General features: G+C 40.2%; 2 protein-coding genes across 7 annotated transcripts in view; one reads left to right on the forward strand and one right to left on the reverse strand.

Moving 5' to 3' along the window:
- LOC126361556 (DNA-directed RNA polymerases I, II, and III subunit RPABC3) overlaps positions 1-21,711 on the reverse strand; it is a 430,768-nt gene extending 409,057 nt beyond the window's left edge. Inside the window, exon 1 of the mRNA XM_050007799.1 lies at positions 21,604-21,711. Coding sequence (XP_049863756.1) covers positions 21,604-21,676 — 73 coding nt within the window. The 5' untranslated portion in view covers positions 21,677-21,711. The remainder of the gene's footprint in view (positions 1-21,603) is intronic.
- A 185-nt stretch (positions 21,712-21,896) lies between these two features.
- LOC126361500 (protein UBASH3A homolog) overlaps positions 21,897-26,460 on the forward strand; it is a 248,795-nt gene continuing 244,231 nt past the window's right edge. For 2 of the 6 annotated variants that reach the window (XR_007566235.1, XM_050007798.1), the window contains exons 1-3: positions 21,900-22,051; positions 22,305-22,545; positions 22,627-22,822. Coding sequence is in view for 4 of the 6 variants with exons in the window: in XM_050007798.1 (XP_049863755.1) it covers positions 21,921-22,051; positions 22,305-22,545; positions 22,627-22,822 (568 nt within the window). In the remaining 2 variants the exon portion in view is untranslated. Of the gene's footprint in view, positions 22,052-22,304; positions 22,546-22,626; positions 22,823-23,016; positions 23,113-26,460 lie in introns of all 6 variants that reach the window. The other 4 variants (XR_007566234.1, XM_050007795.1, XM_050007796.1 and 1 more) reach the window with 4 other exon arrangements.

Below are 26,460 nucleotides of genomic sequence, written 5' to 3' on the forward strand. Positions count from 1 at the left end.
TTGGGCCTTAGTTACATATCAATATCTCTTTAAAAAGCATGTCGAGAATAAAAATCAACGACAATGAATTAAATTGACATTTTAAAATGTTTGGGGATGGTCATGATGTCGGTAGTACATGTTATTGAAAGTCCGTTGATACTGCTACGAGTGTGCTAAAAGGTATTTTTCAGATTCTGGACCCTACTTACACATCAGTAGCTCTTTAAAAAGTGTGCTGTTAATATAATCAGACAATTAACGAATTTTTTTCGGGTGGGAAAAAAAACTCCCTCCGCTTGGTAATGCGCGTTAGGGAAAATGCCTTGGTATTGCTAAGGTCAAGGCGTGTAAGATACAATGACTGTGTGGGCCAACACGAATGAGTTGGGATTGAATGGGAGTCATTTTGTAGTTTTAGTCCTCACTGTGTTATATTTTTGGCCATTTTATTCACATTCGTTTCTTTTAATATTTGCGAGGGCGACGATCACTTCGGCAGAGTGCGGAGCATAAACTTCGTGTATATCAGCTAGCACAGATCACGCGGAGAAAATTTTGGAAACTTTTCTTGTAGTTCGGTTATTTATTTACGATATTGTGCTCTTCTGTGACATACTACAGGTATTCCTGCATCGTCCCTGTCTTATGAGTTAGAACAAAGAGTATATACTGTCCTATACGCCATAGCGCGCTATTTTTCTTTGTTCAGATGCGAAGGCGGGCAAGAAAACATTAACTAGGTAGAAAATGTGGAGCGACGGAGGGGGGGGGGGGGGGGGGGGAAGTTGATTTGAACCGAGCAGCAGTTTATATTGGTGCCACTGAGGATGTGGTATGCTGTGGCTTTACTACCATTAAGTTATCTATATTAACTGATACTTTGGCCTGTTGCTTCACTACTAAATTCCAGGGTTCGATCTCTAGTCAGTAACAGGGTCGCCTCTCTCACATCTGACAATGATTTGTTATTACGAAAAAGTCAAGCTGTTCCGACGTTCGGAGTCTAAACTGTACGTCCTCCTACAAAGCGGCCAGGCAAGCCCCTTTGTCGCGGGAAGCAATGGGCTACCTCCGTCGGGAGCACTGAGGTGTTCAAGTCAACCATCAGGATTAGGGCAGCTTTTTACTACTTTCATTGAATGCCATCACAGTTAGGATACCTGTTTTAAGCTGATACGATCATTGAATTTCCTTTCAGTTCTATAAATGTTAACTTTTCCAGCCGTCAATCTGGTATCAGGTGGCCACTGGGTCTTATCTTACAGCCATTTGCTAATCTCTGCATGGACATTCCATAAATGTAAACTCTTTTTCCCGTGTAAAGAATGTCAATATTTCCTGTCACGATGGTCAAAACTGTCACGAATGTGATGAATGTAAGAAGCAATGTGATACGTGTGCGGCCCCTAGGAAAATCACACATCTTATGATGTCTATTTCAGGTGAATCGGCAACCCAGAATGCGAATCTGGAAGAAAAGACAACTAACTTCCAACGAAAATTGTTTTTCATACTAACGATCAGTTTATTTCGCAACTTATGACCACAAGAAATTGTTCCACGCAGACACCTGTATAGCAGATGTAAAAATAAGCCTGCATCTTCAGTGCAGTTCAGTACATGACGCTGTGACTCCGGCTGTAAATGGGGCATGCGACTTGCTTTATGGCTGCTATTAACAAATATCGCTCGCAAGTATCCCAAGGACAACGCAACAAAACTGCCTCTTTGCAGCCAACTGGGAGGGCTGCCGGCTCAGGCAGTAGGTAACTCTCTCCATACGATCAATTTTCCCTTTCGACGTCCACTACGAACAACAGTATAAGCCCCTCCGCGTCGAGGCGTGCAGCGAAGATGGGCAAATGAACATGTGGAATTTAATCTGGATGAACAGCGTCGGGCTCCCTTCACAGACGAGTGCAAGATTCGTAAAAAGACATCGGAGACGGCCAAGCGTCAATGGCATGCAGCCCGTATGTTCGGCAGGGATGTACTTCAGCCACATTTTGGACTGGTATTATGGAGTGATTTACAACGTCTCTCATCGCTTCGGAGAGAAATTTGTCAGCTGCGCAGAAACAGCACAGGATCATCCAACCAATTGCCCAGCTATCCAATCAACATTTCGGCGATAGGTTCGTCTTTCAAGGAAATAATGAAAGAGAACACCTGGCACAGCTCGTGAGTACACCATTCTCCGGGAAGCAGAAATCAACCGACTAGAATGGCAGGCAGCATCTGATGACCTTAATCCGACTGAGTATGTTAGGGGCCAGCTAAAACTTGCAGTGCAACGTCGTACTCTCCTCACCAAGTGGATGCCTTCTGTTGTGTCGCCGTCTAAAAATGAGTGGATTTCCGCAGAAACGCCACGTCAACCCTGTCGAGTACCATGCATAAAAAGATCCAATCCGCGCGGTCTAAGGCGCTGCAGTCATGGACTGTGCGGCTGGTCCCGGCGAAGGTTTGAGTCCTCTCTCGGGCATATGTGCGTGTGTGTGTGTGTGTGTGTGTGTGTGTGTGTGTGTGTGTGTGTGTGTGTGTGTGTGTGTCCTTAGGATAATTTAGGTTAAGTAGTGTGTAAGCTTAGGGACTGATGACCTTAGCAGTTAAGTCCCATAAGATTACACACAAGAAAGATCCAAACATGTTAAAAAGAATGTGATGAGGAAACGCCGCGTTGAATGTTACCTAACAGAATATTTCGAATTCGTAAACGTGCACTTTCGAACAGGTTGCCTTTAATTCGAAACTTTGTGGCATATTAAAACTGTGTGCCGGAGTGGGTCTCTATGATCTTTGTCTTTCGAGGCCAAGTGCTCAACCGACTGAACTATGCAAGCACGACTCACGATAGGCTTCCTGTGAAATCTGGAAGGTAGGATATGAGTTACTCTTGGGCGTAATGTTATGCGTGCTATTACTGAACGGTGCCGACTTAATATTGCTGTAGCGGCCCTCTCTAACGTACCTCCGAAGTCGGAAAACGTGGACCGAGAATCTTCATATAGGTCTGCACTAAACCTCGGCACGGTAGTACGTTAAGATATCACATATTTATAAAAGTTTGAGATAATTATATGCTAAATTTAGACTCGTCTGGGGCGTCCATTTAGCGGCATTTACTTGGACACCTCTTCCTGCATCATGCCGAGTGTCGCTGACGTTCTTATCGATGGCCGGCAGGAGTGGCCGAGCGATTCTAGGCGCTACTGTCTGGAACCACGCGACCGCTACTGCCGCAGGTTCGAATCCTGCCTCGATCTTGGATGTGTGTGATGTCCTTAGGTTACTTAGGTTTAAGTAGTTCTAAGTTCTAGGGGCCTCAGAAGTTAAGTCCCATAGTGCTCAGAGCCATTTCAATCTTATCGATGGTCACCACCGTTATGGTGCAGCACAATTGGCGTCCATCCGTGAAATAAATTTCCAGACATCCGTTGTGAGGAGCTTAGTACCGATCAGTGGTGTGAAGTACCTCCATGAGAACAGAAATGAACCGAATGTCATTTTCAGCTCATAACATTTCATCTATTACTTTTGTAAATTTTCTTCCCATTATATGCTAACAACTTGAAAGCTATTTAGAAACAGACACTAACCAGTTAATTGTTAAGGGGCTTCGGAAACTTCAAAATCATGAAATGTTCAATTTGAACTTTTTTGCATTTTAATAATCTATATACTTTTCCCTTTCAATTGATATATAAGATTACAACTACTTTTAAAATAGTTTTGAAAAATGTTCTGCATGGGCGTGACCCACTGTGGCGCTGTTAAGCTGCTGTCAAATGCTGTACTCACGAATCTACATGCTCATATACACTTTAGTGATGAGAGAGAAAGTAATTCTTACCAAGTAAATGTTGTGGCTAACCTTCGATAGTTCGACATATATCGCTCGCTCGATTGTCGTGTTTCATCTTTCTACACATCTACACTTATACTCCGCAAACCACCCAACGGTGTGTGGCGGAGGGCACTTTACGTGCCACTGTCATTACCTCTCTTTCCTATTCCAGTCCCGTATGGTTCGCGGGAAGAACGACTGTCTGAAAGCCTCCGTGCGCGCTCTAATCTCTCTAATTTTACATTCGTGATCTCTTTATTTACTCTTCTGTAACCCTGAAAATATTCGTAATGAATTCGGTTCATTGAAGTCTCCGTTTTATTCAAGGATGATCATGGGTAAACGTAAAGTGACTAGAAATGCTCTGAAGACTTCTAAGTAAAGGAGAACTGTTGGAAAGCCGAAGGTAGGTGGTGTTACCGCAAACAATAAAGACGATAACCCAGTATGTGAGCTTAACCTTGCTGGTACATCTGCTCACTGCAATGAAAGTGAGAAAGAACGAACTTCACAAAAATCACGTAGGACTTGCCAGCGACATGGAAATAAAGTGTGGTAAGTGTTCATATATGCCCACCTTTTGGAACAGTATTGCAGTAACGCCAAATGAAGAAAATGGTATCAAAATACAGGAACACAACATTAGATTTGTTTATGCCATGCGTATGGCTATTAAGGGTGCTACTGCAGGTACAGCCTTCTGTGGCATGATGAATCTTCCAATTCCCCAACCAAATTTTCTAACTATAATAGATTTATAGGGTCTAAAGCAGAAGATGTCTGTATAGAATCTATGAAGAAAGCTGTGGAAGTGACAGTAACAAAAAACAGTGGTAACAGAGACTTTAATGCGGCATTCGCTGGTACCTGGCATAAACGGGGGCACACAGCTCTTCATGGTGTAGTATCTGACCTCAATATGTGTACATGGAAAGTTTTAGATGTAGCAGTAATGTTTGAATATTGTAGCTGTCCACAAAAAATAAAGGTAGACATGAAAATAATTGCACAGCTAATCATAGTGGCAGTAGAGGAGGAATTGAAGTGGCTGGTACTGCTAGTATATTTCAACATTATGTTGAAAATATATTCAAGAACACAAGCCCTATAGTGACGACGTTGTAGTGCAGAAATCTGAGTGTACTGGACACGTACAGAAACTAATGGGATCAAGATTTCAGCGACTGAAAGATTCATACAAAAAACTAAAGTGATAGTAAAGGGTTGGATGGGAAGAGAAGGATAACTGACTGTCTAATTAACAAAATACGTAACTATTATGGAATGGCTATTATGCGACACACACACACACATATATATATATATATATATTATATACGCATAGTGTCGATGAAATGAAGGCTGTTTGGCTCTTTTTTTAATACTTTTTAAAGCGTTGGAAAGTCTCCATCATTACTTGTGTCCCAAAGGAGAAAACAGTTGGTGTACACTCACAAACATAGTCCGATGCAGTAATGGAGGAGATAAAACCTATCTTCAGAAACTTAGCAGCACTGAACTGTTGAAAATGTTTTCTCAGGATCTACCAAACCAATTTGCTTTAAATTTTCAGGAAATTTTACACACTGCCTTCTGCGTAACTTAACGCAGCCTTTTTCCAAAAACCTGTACACTGTTTAAGTTCTAAACAAAAACTGGCACAAAAAGTAGTGATTTTCATTACAGTAGAAAAAATTAATCTCTAACAACTGAACACCTCTGTTAAGTTGTAGCCAATACTCCAATAAACAACCTGTAAAAATTTCAACTTCCTAGCTCACTCGTTTTCTGAGGCAACAAGCAGTTTATAAGCGATATTTTAACACTGGCTTTCTGGAGCCCCTTAATGATTTCTCTCCAAACGGGAAAGAAGGTCAAATAGTTGCAAGTAAACATTGAAACATTCACCATGTGGTGTTTGCGTTTCCTGCCTGGAAGGAAATGACAGTTTTTGAGTCATGTAGCCGGCCGCGGTGGTCTCGCGGTTCTAGGCGCGCAGTCCGGAACCGTGCGACTGCTACGGTCGCAGGTTCGAATCCTGCCTCGGGCATGGATGTGTGTGATGTCCTTAGGTTGGTTAGGTTTAAGTAGTTCTAAGTTCTAGGGGACTAATGACCACAGCAGTTGAGTCCCATAGTGCTCAGAGCCATTTGAACCATTTTTTTTTTTTTGAGTCATGTAACAGTTATCTACTGTCAGAAGAAAGAGAGTAAAGATAATGTGCCACCCAACGACGTTAACAAGCAGTATTCAACTGGTCTTGATTAGCTTGTCACTCAAGTGATAAACGATCCGACTACTTGTGCTGCTGCCGCAAAGATGATAAAATCGTAGCTCATGTATAGTAACGCTAACCTTCAACACTCGCTACGTGTTTCCTCGGAACAAAACATACAGTTACGCGAAATTTAGGAAACGTACCGTTCAGGCGACAGAGACAACGTTTATAACATTATTCATTTGCGATTTTTTTTTAATTTTCTAGTGTAACATGTGACATGGCATTAGTAGATCACGAACGCGTAGTTACAGACGCATGCTCTGTGTTTTAACATATTTAACCCTGGAATACTAAACCCTCGTAACATTTACTATTGCAGTTGGTATCTCTTCTTATTTCCCGCCAACTTAGATACATTAGCGACACGTGCTCTTGAGTACGTTCATGGAAAACATCAGTTAACAATGTCTGAACTATTTTTTGCCGGACTCTAAGAGGTTTGCTGCACTGATGCCCTTGACGTTAACATTACAAATATTTAGTAAAAGTGTGTGTGTGTGTGTGTGTGTGTGTGTGTGTGTGTGTGTGTGTGTGTGTGTGTGTGTGTGTGTTTTCTAATACTCGACATACTTTATTTATCGCTTAGAATTTATCTCAGTATGGCATCGTACGTGAAAAATCAAGCAGTCACAGAAGAGTGTTAACTTATATCACGTTGGTCCTCTTCAATGCTTATCTCGTCTTTTTCTACTGAAACTAGCACAATATGTGTGGGGCTGAGTTTCATTTTGACACTAACATACTGAGTGATTCGGTTTAAGAAGCTGATGAGGGCACAGACAATGGAGAATTTAGTGTATTGCAAGATTTTCTTCGAGAAGATAATTTTGAGTGTACACATGACAGTGATGTATAACTAGACGTTGAAGCATTAAAAATTCACAATAATTTGTAACTTGTGCATAGCATAAATTATGACTTTTATCAAAATAACATTCTATATAATAAAACTGCACTAATGTAAAACTGAGCAGTTTGTTATTTTGTACGTAATACTCCACTGGAGATCTAATAATTGACATTAACTTATGTATGAACTACAAACTGTGATTTAATTTGAATAAACTTTGGTGTAGCAAAATTTACGATGGTTTCGTAATAATACAGTATTCTCTCCCTTTAGTCCTCTAGCGTTAAAATTTTCAGTGCAAGTCCGTCAGCGCAGCATACCACCGTGTAACATCTGGATGTGCTCAACTCTTAACATAAATACAATAATACGTGAAGCCATTAATGGCTGTGTCTAACACTTCTGTAACCCCTTGCTAACACGCTAAGCTGTGCGGCAAAGGTCTGGGAAAGACTATGGGTAATAACTGCCACCCGACATCATCCACATATACTCTTTTAGATTTTTGTCAAGAGATCAATTTCACCGCTCTACGACGCTACCGTAATTTGACCGAGTATTGTCTTCTTGAGTGACAGCATCAACTTTATCAGTATAACGACGTTCATGAAAGATGTGACCTCTACAGGCTGCACAAAATTTGATCTGAAACAACATAAAGGTGCACCGTACCAGTCACAAAATACTGCGTCATTCTAAAACATTCATTTTACGGATGTGTCGTGATGTGCAATAGGTTCCGGCATATCGCTAAATTTAAACATGTCAGTGAAGAGAACCGTCCTCAAATGATCTGCACCCCAATGAATATGATGGTGCGTATAGAGCGAATGCCCCATCCTATGCATTACTCGCCTACATAGAGCCTTCATGACATTTCTGAGCCTCCGGCGCATGTACTCCACTACACAGCGCTTTTGGTGGAAAAGGGAAAACTTTCTAGTAATTCTCGTGAGGTTAGATGCTGATGCCATTGCTAAGTACAGACGATTCAAGTTAAGTGCAGTGTGGGTAGTTTGCGTTTGGTAGTTATGTTAAGCACTACTGATAAAACTTGCTTAAATTCTGTATCAATTTTTGTTGTTATCCCTCATCAGTGTTGTTTTTATAATTCACGGAAATAATTATCGTCCTCTAACACTGATGCTATCAACTTATAGACTTTGACATGCAAGTGGATCGATACATCATCTTAACGTAGATATCTGAAAGAACCATGAACTATAAATGCATTTCTATATTTCCGCTATGTAACGGAGAATGTTCTACGTGAATTAGCTACAATAATGAGAAAAATACGAAGCTGTTTGGCGGAGAATTCAAGTCTTCCATCCTTGGAAATGCTTTTCTATTTTTTTTTATCCTGCGACAAACATCGCTTTGGCGAGCGACGGTGACAATTTCAGCAATCATCTGCGTGTTAAAATTTGTTGGTGCTCAAAACTTTCTGAAATGATGCATGCAAGCGTTACACTTAGAAGCGGTGCGCTTCACAACCAAAGTTCAGATCCGTACGAAAACGCGATTGAATATAAGTCAGTCATCAAAAATACAGAACGGCTCTCTTTTGCGGCGCCACCCAAGGGTGGTATGCTGGACCTGTATCAACAACTACTTTCATTCCAGGGTTTGGATACTATTTTCTGATAGTCAATCTAATTAATCTACTGAATGTTGCAATAATATTAAAGGCAAAGTCACGATTTTGAGGTTTCCGCAACGTAGCCGGAGCCTGACACAAAGTACTTTACATGACACAATAAATCACAAATACAATGAGAATGAAAAAAAGCATGATGGACAGTGATAAGCGTAATTTTACTCCTACACATCATTGTGATCAGTTGAGGATGTTCCATTTACTTTCAGCCTGAGCCTTCGAATTTCTCTAGGCGAACAGGACAAGCGAGAATGACTTTTCTTTGGAGCTTTTAAAATATAGCTCCTGCAACTGATAGTCAACGTTTCCGTGGAGTATACAAACAGGAATATTTTACTGACCAGTCAAAAATCATGTGGTAAGCACACACGAACCCTTTCACTAATCCTCCTTGTTAACATATCACATTACTTTTCTCTTGATACACAAGAGTGAAATCTAATCTTGTTGTTCAACTATTTATTATCCAATGACCTTCATTCTCGAGCTCATAAAAGTTACACATGATTCTAGATAACGGTGATTGAGGCTTCTTTGATGTGCGTCACTCGACATACTCAGTGAACGATATTTCCTCGTCGGGCACTGTACTGTATCTATATGAGACAAGCAGTAGAGACTGACAAGAGGGACGACCCAGTGGAACGTGCAACAGCACAGTCCGAGATCAATATGGGAGGATTTGCTGCATTCAAACGACCCCAATGGACTGTTGCAGGAAGGATTGTAACAATTCCCGGTGTGATTTTGGAATATAGTATCATCAACAAGCTATTATTGAAATGATTATTACTGTCAAAGGGAGCCACACCTACGATGTTGTCTATTATATGGCTACCCGTTTCGATGCTTTAGTACACTATTGCAGGCCTTAATTGACGGTAACGGGGTTATCTCCAATCGTATACGCGATTCCATCAGTGGCCAACAGCTGTGAACCTGTTTTCGCAGAGTGCGATTGGAGTGGGGGGAAAGTGTGATGTCATGACAAAAGAAAGTTGTTGTTAACTAAGGAACTGTTGATCGCACGCACTGTCAACTCAGTGCAGCAGGCAGAAAGCACTTACACACAGCCCCAGGAGCTGAGCTAAACAGATCCACTTCACCAACGAATATTACCTGGGATGATGCTAATGATTCTAGTGGCCGCTTTTCCGACAGAACCACTTCACGAAGACTGTGCAGTGTCTTTTCGAAAGGTGAGCAATGCAGCCCACCGTCTCTCAGCCAGCGTCTTGCCGAACTGAAGTGTTGTGTTGTGTTTCTCATCGTGACTGAGGTCTGCGCTAGAGTTCTGTTTGACAACGAATCCAACTGTAAAGAAACATTCTGGACACCAGCTGACGTGGGTAACACAAAAAAGTGCCACGATACTCACAAACATAATCGATCATAACTTCTATGGTGGAGGTGTATTCATGATGCAAGAAGTTGCTATGATAACTATAAGAACGCCGAACCCTATTCTCGCGGTAGGATTGATCATCACGAGATAACGTGATGTAATAAAATGGAACACCTACAACCGCACCTACGATGTTATTTGTTATATGGCTACAAGTTTCGGTGCTTTAGTACACTATTTCAGGCCTTGACTGACGGTGACGGAGTCAACTCCAATCGCAAAACGCGATTCCATCAAAATGGTTCAAATAGCTCTGAGCACTATGGGACTTAACTTCTGAGGTCATCAGTCCCCTCTACCTAAACTTAACTAACCTAAGGACAGCACACACATCCATGCCCGAGGTAGGATTCGAACCTGCGAGCGTACCAGCAGCATGTTCCGGCGATTCCATCAGTGGCCAACAGCTATGAACCGGTTTTCGCAGACTACCTGTAACAACGATGTTGTGTCTCCAACCATCAACTACTTGATACCCCGAGATAGTGGAAGATATTCGATTTTCAGTGGTGCAGTGGACGTTGACTTCAATTTCAAACTACGCTCTCACAGAATAACCTGCGTTTTTAAGGCAATTAGTAGAAACAAATAGTATCCAAACTAGGCGCACGGGACTCCCATAAAGCACTCAAGGAACACACACTGCAGACATCCTGCGCAGGGGATGCCAAATCTCTGACTCTTCGAGACACGGTGCGTCCTCAACACACTCCGTAAGGCGGTTTGCGGGAGGAGATATTTTGATATAGATTCTAATTGTATTGAAGGACCTGCGGCACATCCGTCTACAGAACTTCTGAAAAGCCATACTGATTGTGTCCCAAACAGATAAGCGGTGTTGCATTGCTATTCTTGGTGGGAATATAACTTAGTTTTTTTGGTTTGCATGGAATAACAACTGGAGAATTATCTATGTCTGATTTGTGTATTACGACTGATGTCGCTATCACTGTAGGGGAGACAAAGTAACGTCACATTTAATCCACGCTGCTCCGAAGATGGCTTTGTTTTCGGTGCCTAATGCTTGTACCTAAGTCCGCCAATTCTATAACTGTTTGATGGCCTAGTACTAATATTAACAAAAATTACACATTATAATACGTGGTTGTACCTCAGTAACAATCACACGAAGGTATTTCCCCCTTACCCCCGAAGCTGTTTATTCTGCTGACCAACACAGCATCAGCAGCAGTCGTAGTACAGGGTGTTGGCTAAACTTGAGTAATAGCTCCGATGGTAAGGAAGTTGCCAATGATATACTACTCCTCAATTTCCAGGTCAGTTAAGACATTGTGGCAGCATACAGGCCGAAAATGGGATTTTTAAAAAGTACGCTTCCATACGATAAAGTTTTGAATGAAATGTATACTGTTATACGCGCGTAAGCAGAAAAGCCTTTTCAACTGACACACAACGACAGAAAAATGTGAAAATTTATTCCGAAGTTAACACACAACACAGAACACAATCTCGCAGCCAGCCATTATTTGTGTCTTAGAACCAAACTTCATGCAGCAACAGTTTACCTTGCCTAAGTCATATCCGTAACATGACAGCGAATTATTTACCATTTCTATTTTTTCAGGGGGTCTCTAGGTCTCGATATGTACGTAACAGCTGAAACAGTTCTTAGTAGGAAAACAAGAACAGTTTTTGAAAGCCATTGATGACTCTCCTCTGATGATGCGTTATTTAGCAGCCGGCGAGGAGTATTAAAGTCGCCGATCAGCGCTCATGGCATCGCGCGGAGACAGTTCCGCCAATAGACCTGTACACTGTCAGAGCTAGGCGCATAAACCCTCTGTCGAGACCAGTTTACCCCAAGTTCTCAGCTATTTCCCAGGCATCAGAGTACTAGTGTTGGTGAGATTTATCGCCCCTCGTCCGACGAGTCAACGCCGAGGCTTATTTCTACGGCATTAGGTACAGGTCAGGAGCGGAACTAAGGAAACATCATGACTCCCTCCTCCTCCTCCGCCAGCAGCACAAAAAACCGCCTGCATAAAACATTCAAGCGATTTAGAGACTCGCCACGTCTACAGCCAACAGTAAATCCGACACGATGCGGGAGAGCACAGGTAGCAACGGCAAAGAAAAATTCAGTGATGCAACACAAAGGGGAAAGATCCTAACAACGAAGACTAACTTCCCAAATGTAGGTATAAACGACTGAAAGATACAGAATTCCTCCAATTTACATGTTGGCACAGCTACAGTCTGCGCACTTGTGTTCACAATCGCGATTCTAAGTGAAATATTGGTGAGTACACAATACGACTTTGTACTGTGTTAGTTATGACGCCAAAGTTGAGTTTGCTGCTGTTACAGTTCTTAAATTAATTGTATGAAATATTTACTTCTCAAAGTGCCGATGTAAACATATGATTATACATTAGAGCATTTTATACACCGAGGTGACAAAGGTCATGGAGTAACGATATGCACATACACAGACGGCGGTAGCGTAACGTACACAATGTACAAAAAAGGCAGTCCATTGGCGGAGCTGTCATTTGTACTCAGGTGATTCATGTGAAAAGGCTTCCGACGTGATTATGGCACCGCGACGGAAATTCACAAACTTTGAACGCGGAATGCTAGTTAGAACAAGAGGCATGGAAAATTCCATTTCGGAAAAAGAGAATTCAATATTCCAAAATCCAGTGTCAAGAGCGTGTCGAGAACACCAAATTTCAGGCGTTACCTCACTTAATGAGCGAGAGCAGCGGCGTTTCCACGTCGTCGTCAGTGCTAAGAGGCATGCAACACTGCGTGAAATAACCGCAGAAATAGATTGTGCCGAACGTACCCGTTAGGACAGTGCAGCGAAATTTGGCGTTAACGGGCTATTGCAGCAGACGACAGACTCGAGTATCTTTAATAACAGCACGACATCGCCTCTCTTGGGCTCGGGACCGAATCAGTTGGACCGTAGGTGACTGGGAAACGGTTGGCTGGTCAGCTGAGTTCCGATTTCACATGGTAAGAGCTGATGGTAGGGTTGGAGTATGGCGAAGACTCCCCGAAGCCATGGACCCGAGTAGTCAACAACGCACTGTGTAAGCTGGAGGTGGCTCCATAATGGTGTGGGCTGTTTTTACATGCAATGGATTGTGTACTTTGGTCCATCTGAACCGATAACTCACTGGAAATAGTTATGCACGGACTTCATGTTCCCAAACAAGGATGGCTGATAATGCGCCATATCATAGGGACACAATTGTTCACATCTGGTTTGAAGTACATTATGGACAGGTCCAGCAAATGATTTGGCCAACCAAATAGCCCGATGTGAATCCCAACGAACATTTATGGGGCATAATTTAGAGGTCAGGTCGTACACAAAATCCTGCAACAGCAACACTTTAGAAATTATGTGTGGACGGCTACAGAGGAAGGCAGTATGGCTTAATATTTCTGCAGGGGAATTGCAACGGTTTGTTGAGTCCATGTCAGGTCATGTTACTGCACTACGCCTGGCAAAGGGACGTCCGACACGATATTAGAAAGTATCTTGAGACTTTTGTCACCCGAGTGTATATTTTATCATTATTATTAAAATAGTTGGAGTCTATAGATCGTTAAAAGTAGGCGTGACGTCAAATTATATCGGGGTGGTGGCGACGAAAGACAGTAATAAACTGTGACCCCAGATCCGAACACCTTTGCAAGCGTGGGACTAGGTGGTCAAAAAGAGACCTCAGGGGCGAAGGCCGTGAGGTCGGTCCAGTGGCGGCGTCGCGGCCCCTCTCAGATACTAGTGAACCTAACCATGAGAACGACTGTGCCAGCGAGCACGGCGCGGTAGAGAGACAGATCTACTCTGGCAGTATAGTAATTATTGCATTGGCTGGCTGTGAGTGACGCGGAAACCCTGACAGGTGGTGGACGGCGAGCGAGGGGTAAGGGTGCGGAGGGGTGTTCGATCGGCCTTGACCCCGGCGGCACTGCGCCGTCCTCCTCCGGTATCGACCTGACCCAGCCATGGCGCGCCATCTTGAGGGGGGCGCGGGCGCGAACCCGGCCGGGGCACACCTAACGTGGCTAGCGCTGGGGTCAGCTCACGAACATGACCATAGCCTCTCATCGCTTTAAAGTCTATCTCGTACAAAAATATATAAAAAATCAAGATCTCGTTTTGTTTCGATCTGTCTAATGCCTTTAAGCACATCAAAAATCTTATTTAGAGCCGCGTTTAAGTTAGTTAGTTTTAAGTATGTGACTACTTCTCGTTTTTGAATCGGTGTCAAAGTTGTCAAATCATTTCTCGAAAGTATTGAACTCTGATTTTGTTTACGCTGATCGGCAAGATACCTCACGGCCACTTCCAAAGCTATGTATCAGACTGCGTTTACAGCGTATACGTTCGGAACCTCGCGTTTTTTTTTTTTTTTCAGTTTTGCCAATACTTAAATTTTAACAACCATGGCGTATAAAGTGTATACATCCTACAAAAATAACAAAATTCTAAAATTCGCAAACAGTAAGTCCATGACTACAGTTTGTGTAACCAGGACGGAAAGCTATTTTAATCGGGTCTAAAGCTACGATTTTTTCTTGAAACTGGAGAAATATTTTTGCGGAGCGCTATCATTTCTACCCTCCGAGGAAAGAATAAAATTGTAAGCAGTCGTGAGTATTTCACACGTCAAATAGTTACAAATAACATTGCTACACCCCATGCATACATTTCGCTTGGATGGAAACAAACGTTTAATTACATTTCCATGTAATTACGAGTACGGCCGTTATGGAGTAACGGTCTGCTTTTAACAAATAACGATACGCTATAAGTTTGGCAACTGCGAGGTGGTACCCGACATGGTCTTAAAAGGTGACAGCGCCATCTGTGATCGGGTGACGGGAGTAATGAATATCAACACCCGCATACTGGTAGCCAATTGCCTGAGTTATTGAGTACAATATTTTTCTTATGTGCTGATAATTACTTAAAACAGTATAATTTTCATACAGGTGAATGTAGAACTTGTGTTGTACCGTATGCGAAAGGTAGAAAGAGAGACGGAATAACGTGTCACAGTACGATTTAGTATTAAAGCAACGTGCTGCTTACGACTTTCATTTCACACTCGATAGCGATCCGCTCCTCGAAAAATGAAGTCCGATATCTTCATCGTTGTGTAATCTCAAATGTTACTAAAAGAACAAATAAATGAATGACAATATTTGAGTGAACAGTAATTCAGCTCGAATTTGAGGTTTTCGTTACCTATTTTCTGACTCCAATTTTGTTACAAGTCAAACCTGCGGCTGCATTTTTTGTTCCCGAAATAAACAGCGACGTTTGTTCCCAGCGAATATGATCGCCAAACACACACTGCACTTATTAAAGATGGTTAAAACACACGTGCGATGCCAGTATGGCTAGACACGTCCGAGTTTTTCTGGTAATACAACACGGACACAAGTCATCTGTAAGATAGCCCCTTCTGTCAGCGAGAAAATTATGAAAAACGAAACCGGTACACTTTCGGAGTTTAATGCTGCACAGATGTGGTACAGCGCAAACACCTAGTTCATGCAACTGCAGAGACGCACCGTCCGAAAACTTATCATTAAATAAAAGAAGAAAATTCAGTAGGACCGATACAGCTAAAGCTAACGAGTTGCTAGCAGAGCAAGAAGTGAAGTCTAGGAAAGAAACGTCATACGACACGTTGAAAACGAACTCTGGCGAAGACGGTGAGTTTCTGACGAGTTAAGGGAGTCTTCACTGACCTAAGACCGTTCGTCTGATGCCAGATTTCCGTCACAGCAACGCGCTAAACAAGAGATGTGGCCTTGGTATGCTTTCAGCCCCGTCCCTCTTAATTATGTTTGCCTTGCGCTGACAGGTTTCTCGACGGGGCGCAAGAGCAAACTCCAGTTCCATCTTTGTCCATCGACTGCGAGTTTCTACAGTGACAACGTCACTGTTTGCCACTCGAGAGAGAGAGAGAGAGAGAGAGAGAGAGAGAGAGAGAGAGAGAGATCAATGAAACACTTCATCCCACTCTCTTGGTTAAAAGGCATAAGATGTGCAACAAGCAGATTTTCATTTAAAACATTAAGAAACGAATTCAATAATTTGTGTGATGAACATATTTAACGATCCCGATATTGACAGGGCAAACCATATTGTTTCTTCCTTTTTACTTATATCAGGACAGTTTGTTGGCCATTCTGCGAATCTGCTCCTTCATGATTTCCATATTTACTTGATGCTGAAGACAGTTTTTCCAAGCTATTCTAGCACAGACATGTTTTCTATCAAGCACTATGCCTATTTGAATTTTTTTTGGGATCACTTAGTAGGGGAATCTGGGTAGTGCATCCACTGTATCATAAGATTCAAGTCACAGTAAAGCAATCTCAATTTTTTGGCCTTAATATGAAGGAACAGAATGACATCCTACAATGCAAAGCGTTGATGGTGGGAAACATTTTCCAAACCTTCCAGTTTTTTTTTTATGTAACGAAACAGAGTGAAATTCTATTTGCAGGAGTAATTACTTTGAACCCAAGAGCATATTGTTTCTGTCACCACAGTGGCTACTGGCTTTATTTGCTGTATTATGTACTTCCATAATAATTCTCTGTTTGATACTACATAACCAGTCATTCCTCACAGAAGGCAACATTCATGCAAAAATGTTTCATCACCTACTATCCAGGTTGTTCTAGACTTTAACTGGCATGCCATCCATTATGCACTCATGAAAATTCAAAAACACTCCTTATATGAATCAAGTAATACAGGTATAACAGTCAGGCAGTCTTTCGCCCCCCCCCCCCCCACCCACCCACCACCTGTGAAAGGAAATAGCATATTTACCATGTATCCTCTGTAAACACACTGAGACAGATTACACATTAACATTACACCTCTTGCTATGCTGATATTAAATGCAATAACCTGTATGAACCACACATATGCAACCAACTAAGGCAACACAAATATCACAATAACTTTTAAACTCCGTAAAAGAAGATTATGACACAATGTATTCAACATTAACTTAGTGAATAAACTTTATGCCATCATTCAATTAGGCTCTATTGTGACATTTATTTATATTAGACATTTGTTTGCCATTTTCCTTCTCCTAAAGTAAAAGTCATGTGCACACAATGTTATCACAATATACGAAGTCATATACATAATTCTCACAATGTGAACTTTTAATTCAAACCAGTTACAGCAAATGTGTGTGTCATTTTACTTAATTTCGTTACACAGAAAGCCACCAAGTTGTTCTCATACCTACATTAATGAAACACATCATTCTTTTTATTTCAAACATTTCTTCTATCAGATGCATATAACGACTAACAGATACTGACACTGCTATTGTTTTAGTTCCGAACATAATGAATGCTTTAAGACTTCTCAACGGTTCATTTAAGTGACTTCGTTAACTTTTGCCTAGAGTACAAATTACAAGGAAATAGTTTATCATCTCGTAAATGTTAGTGTCAATTCACTAAACATTACACATTTTGGATTAACCGCACACTACTAGGCAACAATAAGAAAGAACAAGGTTTTAGACTGTACCAGAATGTTTGATGAAATTTCTGTATTTGTTGCTATCCTAACGAAGTGAATTGTAAACAATCTGATTATGGGTTCACGCTGTCCATGTTAGTAACTTATAGGCACTGCACTGCACATTTATTATGCAGAAAACCTTACCTAAGAAGAATCCCTGTTATGCCTCACTAGTGAAGTCAAAAAATGCTTCAAATGGCTTTGAGTACTATGGGACTCAACATCGGAGGTCATCAGTACCCTAGAACTTAGAACTAGTTAAACCTAACTAACCTAAGGACAACACACACATCCATGCCCGAGGCAGGATTTGGACCTACGACCGTAGCAGTCGCGCGGTTCCTGACTGATGCGCCTAGAACTGCTCGGCCACTACGGCCGGCTAGTAAAGTCACTTCCATTTGAACTGTGTGACAAGATCCGGGCTTGTTTATGGTCCAGCGACACAAATGGTCACTTGAGGTGCTCGAGTGCATATCTGTGGTGGATATCATAATTAGTAGTGAAAGATATCATTGATACAAGTATATAACGGAAAAAGAAGCATGAACACTACCACTCAGCTCCAGACACAACTGAAATGAGTAATAGGGCCAGGAGAGCCAACTAATGTCTGTGAGAAGGGAGTGGGACTGGCAAGTGCCAATGATACGATGCTTGTGTGCAAAAATGTTCTCGCATAGGCCCTGGCCAACACTAGTTTACTACCTCAAGCAGCTTGTTAATTGCCGTCACAAAGATGGGTGGACTCTGTTCCACGCTATTACATTTCAGGGTAATTTGAATGGTTATGTAATAGATTCATGGCAGCATAGTTATGGTCCTAACAGCTGTGCAGGGTTAAGTGCAGTGAGAAGTGTGAAAAATCTGAATGAACAGTGCTTAATTATTTCCTCTTTCATTCGGCTAACCTGTAACGTACACCCAACTGAAAAGCACATTTGTTAAGACACTGGTCCCAGATTTGGAAGGGTGAAGACTTCAGGCTATTCTAATTTAAGTTTTGCTGAATCATTTCAGGGAAATGCAGGGATGGTTACCTCAACAGTCCTGTTCTCTCCTTATTAAACATGTATGTTTACATGTCTGTATAGTTGACATTTTTTCTTGTTGTAAGCTGATAAGGCCTGCATCAATGTAAAATGATACATGGCCAAATAAATAACTGATACTTAATCACCCACACTTCAACATATCTTTGAGAAAGAGTACAAACAAGTACACACTCAATATAGATAGGAAACAGTCTGTATCTTTATTGTATTAATTAGGCAATAATCACTACTCCCATATCAAAAGTTTGCATCATGAACGAAATTTATAAGAACAAGAACAAAATATCTGATGTTAAGTTGCTATGAATATTTTTCTATTGCTCACAAAGCATTATTTATGATGTTACTTTCAAAATAATAGTAAAGTAATGATAGAAATAATGCCTCATCACAAATTATGACAAGACTAATTAACAGAATTGAAATGACGATATGGTATTTCTGAGCAGGAGACCCAGTCTGGTAGTGTTCAGCCCCTGATGGACATCTTGGGCAAGGGGGTTAAGCGGGATTAAACAATGAGGTGATCAGTCCCTTCTTTTTTTATAATCAAATATAAAAACATTTCATGAGAAGCAGGTTGACATCCAATTTGAGTTTTTATTATATCTCAGGCATAGAGCCACATAAGTGTGGGGAAAAAAAAGAACTAGTAAGGAAGAGTAGGAATAATGTCCTGTTGATGACAGTGTTACCTGACGGAGCATCACAGATTATGAAAGAATGACAAAGGAAATCATACATCTGGATGCACAGATAGCAACTTGAACCCAAACCCAATTACAGTGTATCAGAGTGAAGGAAAAACAACCAAAGGAAGTAATAAAATGCAGTGAGATGTTAATATCAACTGGTCAAAACTAGTCACATGCCCCGTGGGGGCTTATCTCGTGGTGGAAGGTCAGATTTGGCACCAGACTGAGAGTTCCTTAGTCTATTAGCAAAATACTCACGCAAAGCATAAAAACACTAAACCCCTGTATTGAGGAAAGCTACTGATCAGAGGGCAACTACACATCCACTAGTGCTCTCATGTGCAGAGAAAAAAAACACACACGCACACACTATATATATATATATATATATATATATATAATAGAAAGAAACTTCCACATGGGAAAAATATATTAAAAACAAAGATTCCAAGACTTACCAAGTGGGAAAGCGCCGGCAGACAGGCACATGAACAAAACACACAAACACACACACAGAATCACGAGCTTTCGCAACTCTCTTTCCTTCTGTTCATGTGCCTGTCTGCCGGCGCTTTCCCGCTTGGTAAGTCTTGGAATCTTTGCTTTTAATATATATATATATATCTCCGCAGAATTTCCCGTTCTCCCGATTTAAATTGAGTACGAAATGTTAAAAAAACAACCAGTAAGGAAGAGTAGGAATAATGTCCTGTGTCCTGTTGATGACAGTGTTACCTGGCAGAGCACCATAGATTATGAAAGAATGACATAAGAAATCACACATCTGGATCCACAGATTGTGACTTGAACACAAACCAGATTACAGTGTATCTGCCAACGTACTATCTTGCTTTATTTAAAAGCTAATGTTTTTCCATTTAAAAAACAAAAAATAAATTAATTTACACTTGCTACTGATGATGTTCTCACTTGCAAGATAAAAAGGAATTTATGCCATGAAAAACAGTATATTTGTAATTTTAAATATTGTAACAAATAAGAACCCTATGTTAAGGATAACAAGAAGCAATCAGTGACAGGCACCAGATTATATGATTTGCAAATTGTATCCGACAGGGTATCATGTTTGCATTCTGCTGCCAATAACAATGTTAATCAAAAATCATGTAGATAATGATTAAAAAACATATGTTCAACTTATATTTCATGGCTGCAAACACAATTGTATCACATTAACTTTACTTCAGAGAAATAGGAACTTAACGTTTGGCAATAACTGACAACAGATTGTCCTTATGATTGATCCTGATGATTGCAGCATTATAATGACAGATTTACCCAAACTGGAAAGGTCTTAATTTTCTTGATAAACTGTTGTGTGAAAGTGGGCAGCGGCATAGCCATTGACATTTTGAAGGAATGCTAGATCTACACTTGGTGAAAGCAAGCCACAGAGACAGCGATACTATGTGTACACATAATTAATGCGGAAAAATGGATGTATGATCAACCTTTAGTAGGATTTGTGTTCGAAGCAGAAATCTTGCACCAAAATGCCTGCATATGGAAATTGGTGGCAAATTCAGCGATGGACTTAATCAGGTTACTTGAATATTACAATAATATCGCATTTCCTCCTAGAAAATTTTAACTTGGTTAGTCGTGGGAAAACCAATTCTGGCCACATAGGGCCTACAGAAGTTTGGACTTATTTTTGAGTTAATTCTAAAGTTGTTTACTAACAATCACAAGATGCGACTCTACAATGTTACACAGAACCACAGTCGAGTCCTCGAGATGGTCCATGGAATGAAACATAGAATAGGAAAGTAATAAAACGTCACAAACATTTTTTTTAAAAAATTTCGTTTCCAAACCACAAACAGTCTAAATTATATGTAACGATTTTAAATAATGTTTTTTCTGGTGCAGCCAATTCTTCTGCTTGACGCGCAACAGTTCCCCAGCATGCCTACTGCACAACGCGAATTTTGCGACTTCTCACACTGCTTCACAATAGCACTCATTGCTTCATTATGATTACAGCGATATGCTACGTGTATCGACTGCAAGATTGAATACAATCTTCAATTTATTACTGGCTTGATTACGCACGAAAACTACCAACATCCCACGTTACACTCGACACAAACAGCACCAGCGCCATCACCCACCCACACACACAAACACACACGCTCACCAGGTGATGCACATAACCTCAAAATTACTGTCATGAAATTGTTATCGAAATGATTCATCAATTTTACCAGCCCCAAAATTGCGTAATACTATACAAAATAAGCCTACGAACTAACCTCTGTCAAACTTCTTTCCTTCAGGATCAATATCTTTCACATTAAATATATCTTCAAACAACACGCCCGCCATCACGAACCGGAAACAATAACATACAACCACCAACTTTGGTACACCGTCTTTGATATCGACGTGATTCATGTAATCTTCAATGCATTTAGTAAGTATATTACTTACTTCGAGATACTCTACGACAGATTTTTGAAGTGTTACATATAATAATTTATATTTTTCCTAAAGTAATATAAAAAATAATATCGAATAATATCTTTGATAAAGTTGACATTTTCTCTATAATCTTTGAACTGTATATGTTATGGTTGATAGTTCAGCAAATGAAATGGCGACATTACCCCCAAGGAAAAACGCGACACCTACAAAAATATCAAGACAGTATCTATCACCATTGCAAATACTTTTGCAGATGGGATTTCCCAAACATAGAGCGTAAGGTCACGTTTTAAAATTTTGAATGTCTATATCAATGTTTGTTGTTCGATTAAAAATGTCTGGTTGCCAATACTCTTTCATTAATAAAGAATATTCCCTGTGAATTTGTATTGACGGGTGACGGAAGCGAAAGTTTAATCTTCTATATAAATTAACAGAGGGAACTTGTTTCCTAGATTGTCTATTGACAAAAAAAGGCGCAGAAAGAACAATTACGGTGCCAGTTTTGATTCGGTGGTATGCATTTCAGGGAGAAGGCATTAGCAGCAACCGGCCATAGAGGTGTTCAGCTTGCATCTGACTGGCTGCTAGCTCATGTGAATGACCCGACACTGGATGACAATAGCCCACGAGAGTACATATTATATGCATGCCCAACAGGCCCATTCTTTGAACAACTGGAAAATTTTTGGAATTTGTCGCTTGCACAGTGTGGTTGGAATGGTGCACACAGTTTCATGCCTCATATAACATTAGTTTCATTTTTTAAGGTATGGAGAGAGAAAATTGGTTACTGTTAATTGATGTAGGTTCGATAGCTTCACTGAAGTTTTTGTGGCATGTTGATTCAGGCTCCTGATGAAAGTGCCCAGCAGTTAGCACGAACTCTCAAGCATGTTGTTGAACTGCAAAGAGTGAATTTAAAGGAACCCTTGAAACTGGAAACGTATGTCTCGCAGAACTTCATGGGTTTTTTTGTGCATGAGGAGCATGCTGATATTCTGAAAAGGATTGCCCTGCAATATGTTAAAGAGGTGTCAAATGCAAGTAAGTAATTTCTTAGTTACTGAATGAATCATAGTCAAAATACTTTCTGAAATTTCCCTCTGGTAAAAAAAGAGGAAGTTGATTTTAGTGAGATGCCAAACAAAGTTGTGATGAGCTGCATGTTGTGACAAAATACTTTCCTTACTCTTTTTTCTGTACTTAGTGCCTTTCCTATACTCTGTGTTCCTTTACAGTCATAAATGATAATTACGAACACCTCGACGCACTGTCAGCTTGTTTTCCATGGTGCACCACAGCTACTGATAGATATGTTCCTCGTGGAGTCAAATGTAAGCTCACTATGGGTTGAATGACATATATTTCATTATGATTTGGCATGATGTTGAAGTGCATGATACTGCTCAGTAATTCTGTGTCATCTAAGGTACTGACCTTTCATCAGCTTAATATAACCAAGGCCATTCAAATAGCTGAATAGTTTTGCCTAAGGATGTAAGTATTACCAGAGCACATGGGAGAATTAAGGGTATTTCATCTTTTTTACCATTTTGCTTTCATTTTTGCTGTTACATTTTGCAGTCGATCCACTGTTTCTTTAATTTATGTGAAATTCCTCCAGTTTTTCAGTCTCTTCAGTTGGGCAAATATTTTACACTCTCTTTTTGGTTTTGTTCTCCTGTGGAACAAGTTTTTATTATTATTATTTTTTATTTGTACTTCATTGTGTGTGCTGCTTCACTGTCTGGTACAGTTCAGAAATATTGTACTAATACTCAACAAGACTGTGCCTATATAGAGGCTATGTTTAAGGTATTCCTGTTCAACTAACTTTCCAGCTTGTTTTTTAGTGCTTAGTATTCCTGAATTAAGGCGTCCCATAATCCAGCTTGTGTGCATACTTCTGGTGACCAAAGGCTGTATCCAGCTTCAGTGTAGTATATGTTGCATGGCTTCTTTGGCAGTTTCCTTTCAGTTATGAGAAACTGTGGTTCAGTTATAGTTAATATTGACTCGGTATCAGGCATTGCTGTTAGTTTGTGTATGTGTGTGTGTTGCTGTTACTACCAATAAATTCCATGGTCTGTACTTTTGTGATCTTTCCATTGCTGTGGCTTTTAAGTGTTACATTTCATTATTTTCTGTCTACCCATGGCACAGAAGAATTATGTAGAAGTTAAATTGTTTTCTTTCTTGCTAGTGTTGACATGGAAAAATATCTGATTCTTCCACTGCCTACGTTGCCACAATCAGTATGCCAGTAAATTGTATGAATTTTCTGATGGCCTTTTCATGATGATTTCAACTATATTTGTTAGTTGACTAATGTGTGGAATAATTTTGAAACCTGTGTGTACTTCTGCATTCAACATAAATTATCATTTTATATATTTCATTGTTCTGTTATGCAGAAAAAAAAGAAAATAGCTTAACACTGAATCCTGTTTGACTGGAGATTAGATAGTGTACTTCAGGGGTATTTACTTTGTGAGCAGTATTAATTAACCCACTCATATAGTTAAGATCCCATGATTGAGAATTTCAAAGGGTGTTAAATTGTAATATATTGTTAAACTGCTATATTCCCTTTGTTTGCATAGGCAACTTAAATAAATTATAGTAACAGAAAACCAACTACCTGGGTAAAGTTTGCTACTTTTACAGTTATATTAACGTACTGTTACTGTGTGTTTAATATTTATAATAATAATGGAAATTCCTGGATAGAACAATATGTAAAATAAGGAAAAGCCAACCACTCATCTATAGCAGACTGATGTGTGGCGCATACACACACATAACAGGAAACAGCGTTCACTAGCTTTTGAGCTCCAGCTTTTTTTTCTAGTAGAAAACATCTGTGTCCACGTACTACTGTGGCTGCAGCATCAATGAATAACAGTAATCTTGCAGCCCACATCCGAATTGCTTTGATGCATTTAATCCAACCTGGTAGGCATCCCAAACACTCAAGCAGTACAAGAATAGATTGCACTGGTGTTCTTTTCACAGTCTGCTTTACAAATGAACCATGTTTTCCTAAAATTCTACCAATGAACTAAAGCTGACAATTAGCCTTCTGTACTACACTCTGTACATGATTGTTCCTTTTCGTATTACTTTGCAAAGTTATGCCTCGATATTTAATCAGTGTGATTGTGTCAAGCGTTCACTAATCACCTGCATTAACTTAACAATTTTCTGCATTTATTATTATAATACATCACATTGATCAGCCATGTCCCTGCTTTCAGGACCACTCAAGAAGTAGAACTTGATATGTTGTTCTTGGTATTCTGATCATGGAAAGTGAACTAAACACTGGGCATTGGTTGGTGAAGTGTGATTCTGCATTGGAACATGAGGACATGCCTCGGATGAAAGGGATTTATCTGTGGGTGGAAGTAATGGAGTGGAGTGAAATGGGTAAAGAGTTATAGAATGGGGTTGTTGGTAACCACATAAATTTCATATTTCAAGTTGAACTATTTTGATGGCTGCTGAAGAAAATACATTGATGTGAGATACCTAGCCAGGTTTTCAGATGAAGAGAGAATTTTTTGACAGGCTGCCTGCAGCAAATCATATCAACAGGTAGTCATTAACTGAAACAGCAGAAAGTTCAGTACTCACCCAGAGGAGCCTGATAAAACCACTACTATTAATGTCTGATATAAATAATAAAACAATGGAAAGTACAGGATGTACAAAATTGTTTAGTTAATGCAGGTGATTAGGAGTTGTGCTCGAATACAGCATCAGTAGTGACACAAACACACTGATTAAATATCTAGGCATAATTTTGCAAAGCAGTACAAAAAGGAACAATCATGTACCAACTGTAGTAAAGAAAATGAATTGTTGACTTTAGCTTATTGCTAGAATTTTAGGGAAACATGGTTCATTTGTAAAGCAGATATAAATAAAGAGCAGGTAATATTATTGCAGTCTCTCGCTTACTGCAAGTGGAGTGATTATGTACAAATAAAAGTTACCTTAAAAAATTGTGTTAGGTATCCACTGAGACATTGACACAATGTCAACTTGATGTAAATACTGGAAATGAGGTTTAAATATAGACTAATGGAAAATTACGGACTTCACAACATGTAAGGAAGTAGAACACTTGCTGGGAACATGAAGATTTGAAAGGGAATGGCAGGGTTTGACGCATTAGTAGACTGATTGAAAATTGTGGTTTGCTTGAGAGAGAGAGAGGGGGGCTGACTGCTTATGAACTTATGAAACCCCCATTTTACCTCTGCAGGAAAACAAATATGCGGTGTCTATCTCAAGCTGAACTAACAGAAGACATTCAGCATACAGAGACAAGACCAATAAATTTTTTCTGGAGTGCTTCACTACTGGAACAGTAGCACAAAGCTTTTGTACTGTAGGCATTTGGAAACATGTTGGTGGAAACTAAACTTTGAGGTGAAATCTGTGTACTGTTGCTTCACAGTCACATAAATGTTACCATTCACATATATGTAGATTCGACAAGTGTGCATGATAGTCTGCACAATAATTTTATGCAAGCACTGTCAAAGCTACATGAGGCTGTATCAATTTTCAATTATTCGAGCATGTACGGGCATACTGACATACACATATTTTAGCCTTGAACCTGACAGTATATAGGCATCTAGAAGCAAATGAGTTTTGAGGAAATCATTGTA

Source organism: Schistocerca gregaria, chromosome 1 (assembly GCF_023897955.1).
Source record: "Schistocerca gregaria isolate iqSchGreg1 chromosome 1, iqSchGreg1.2, whole genome shotgun sequence".
NCBI lineage: Eukaryota > Metazoa > Arthropoda > Insecta > Orthoptera > Acrididae > Schistocerca > Schistocerca gregaria.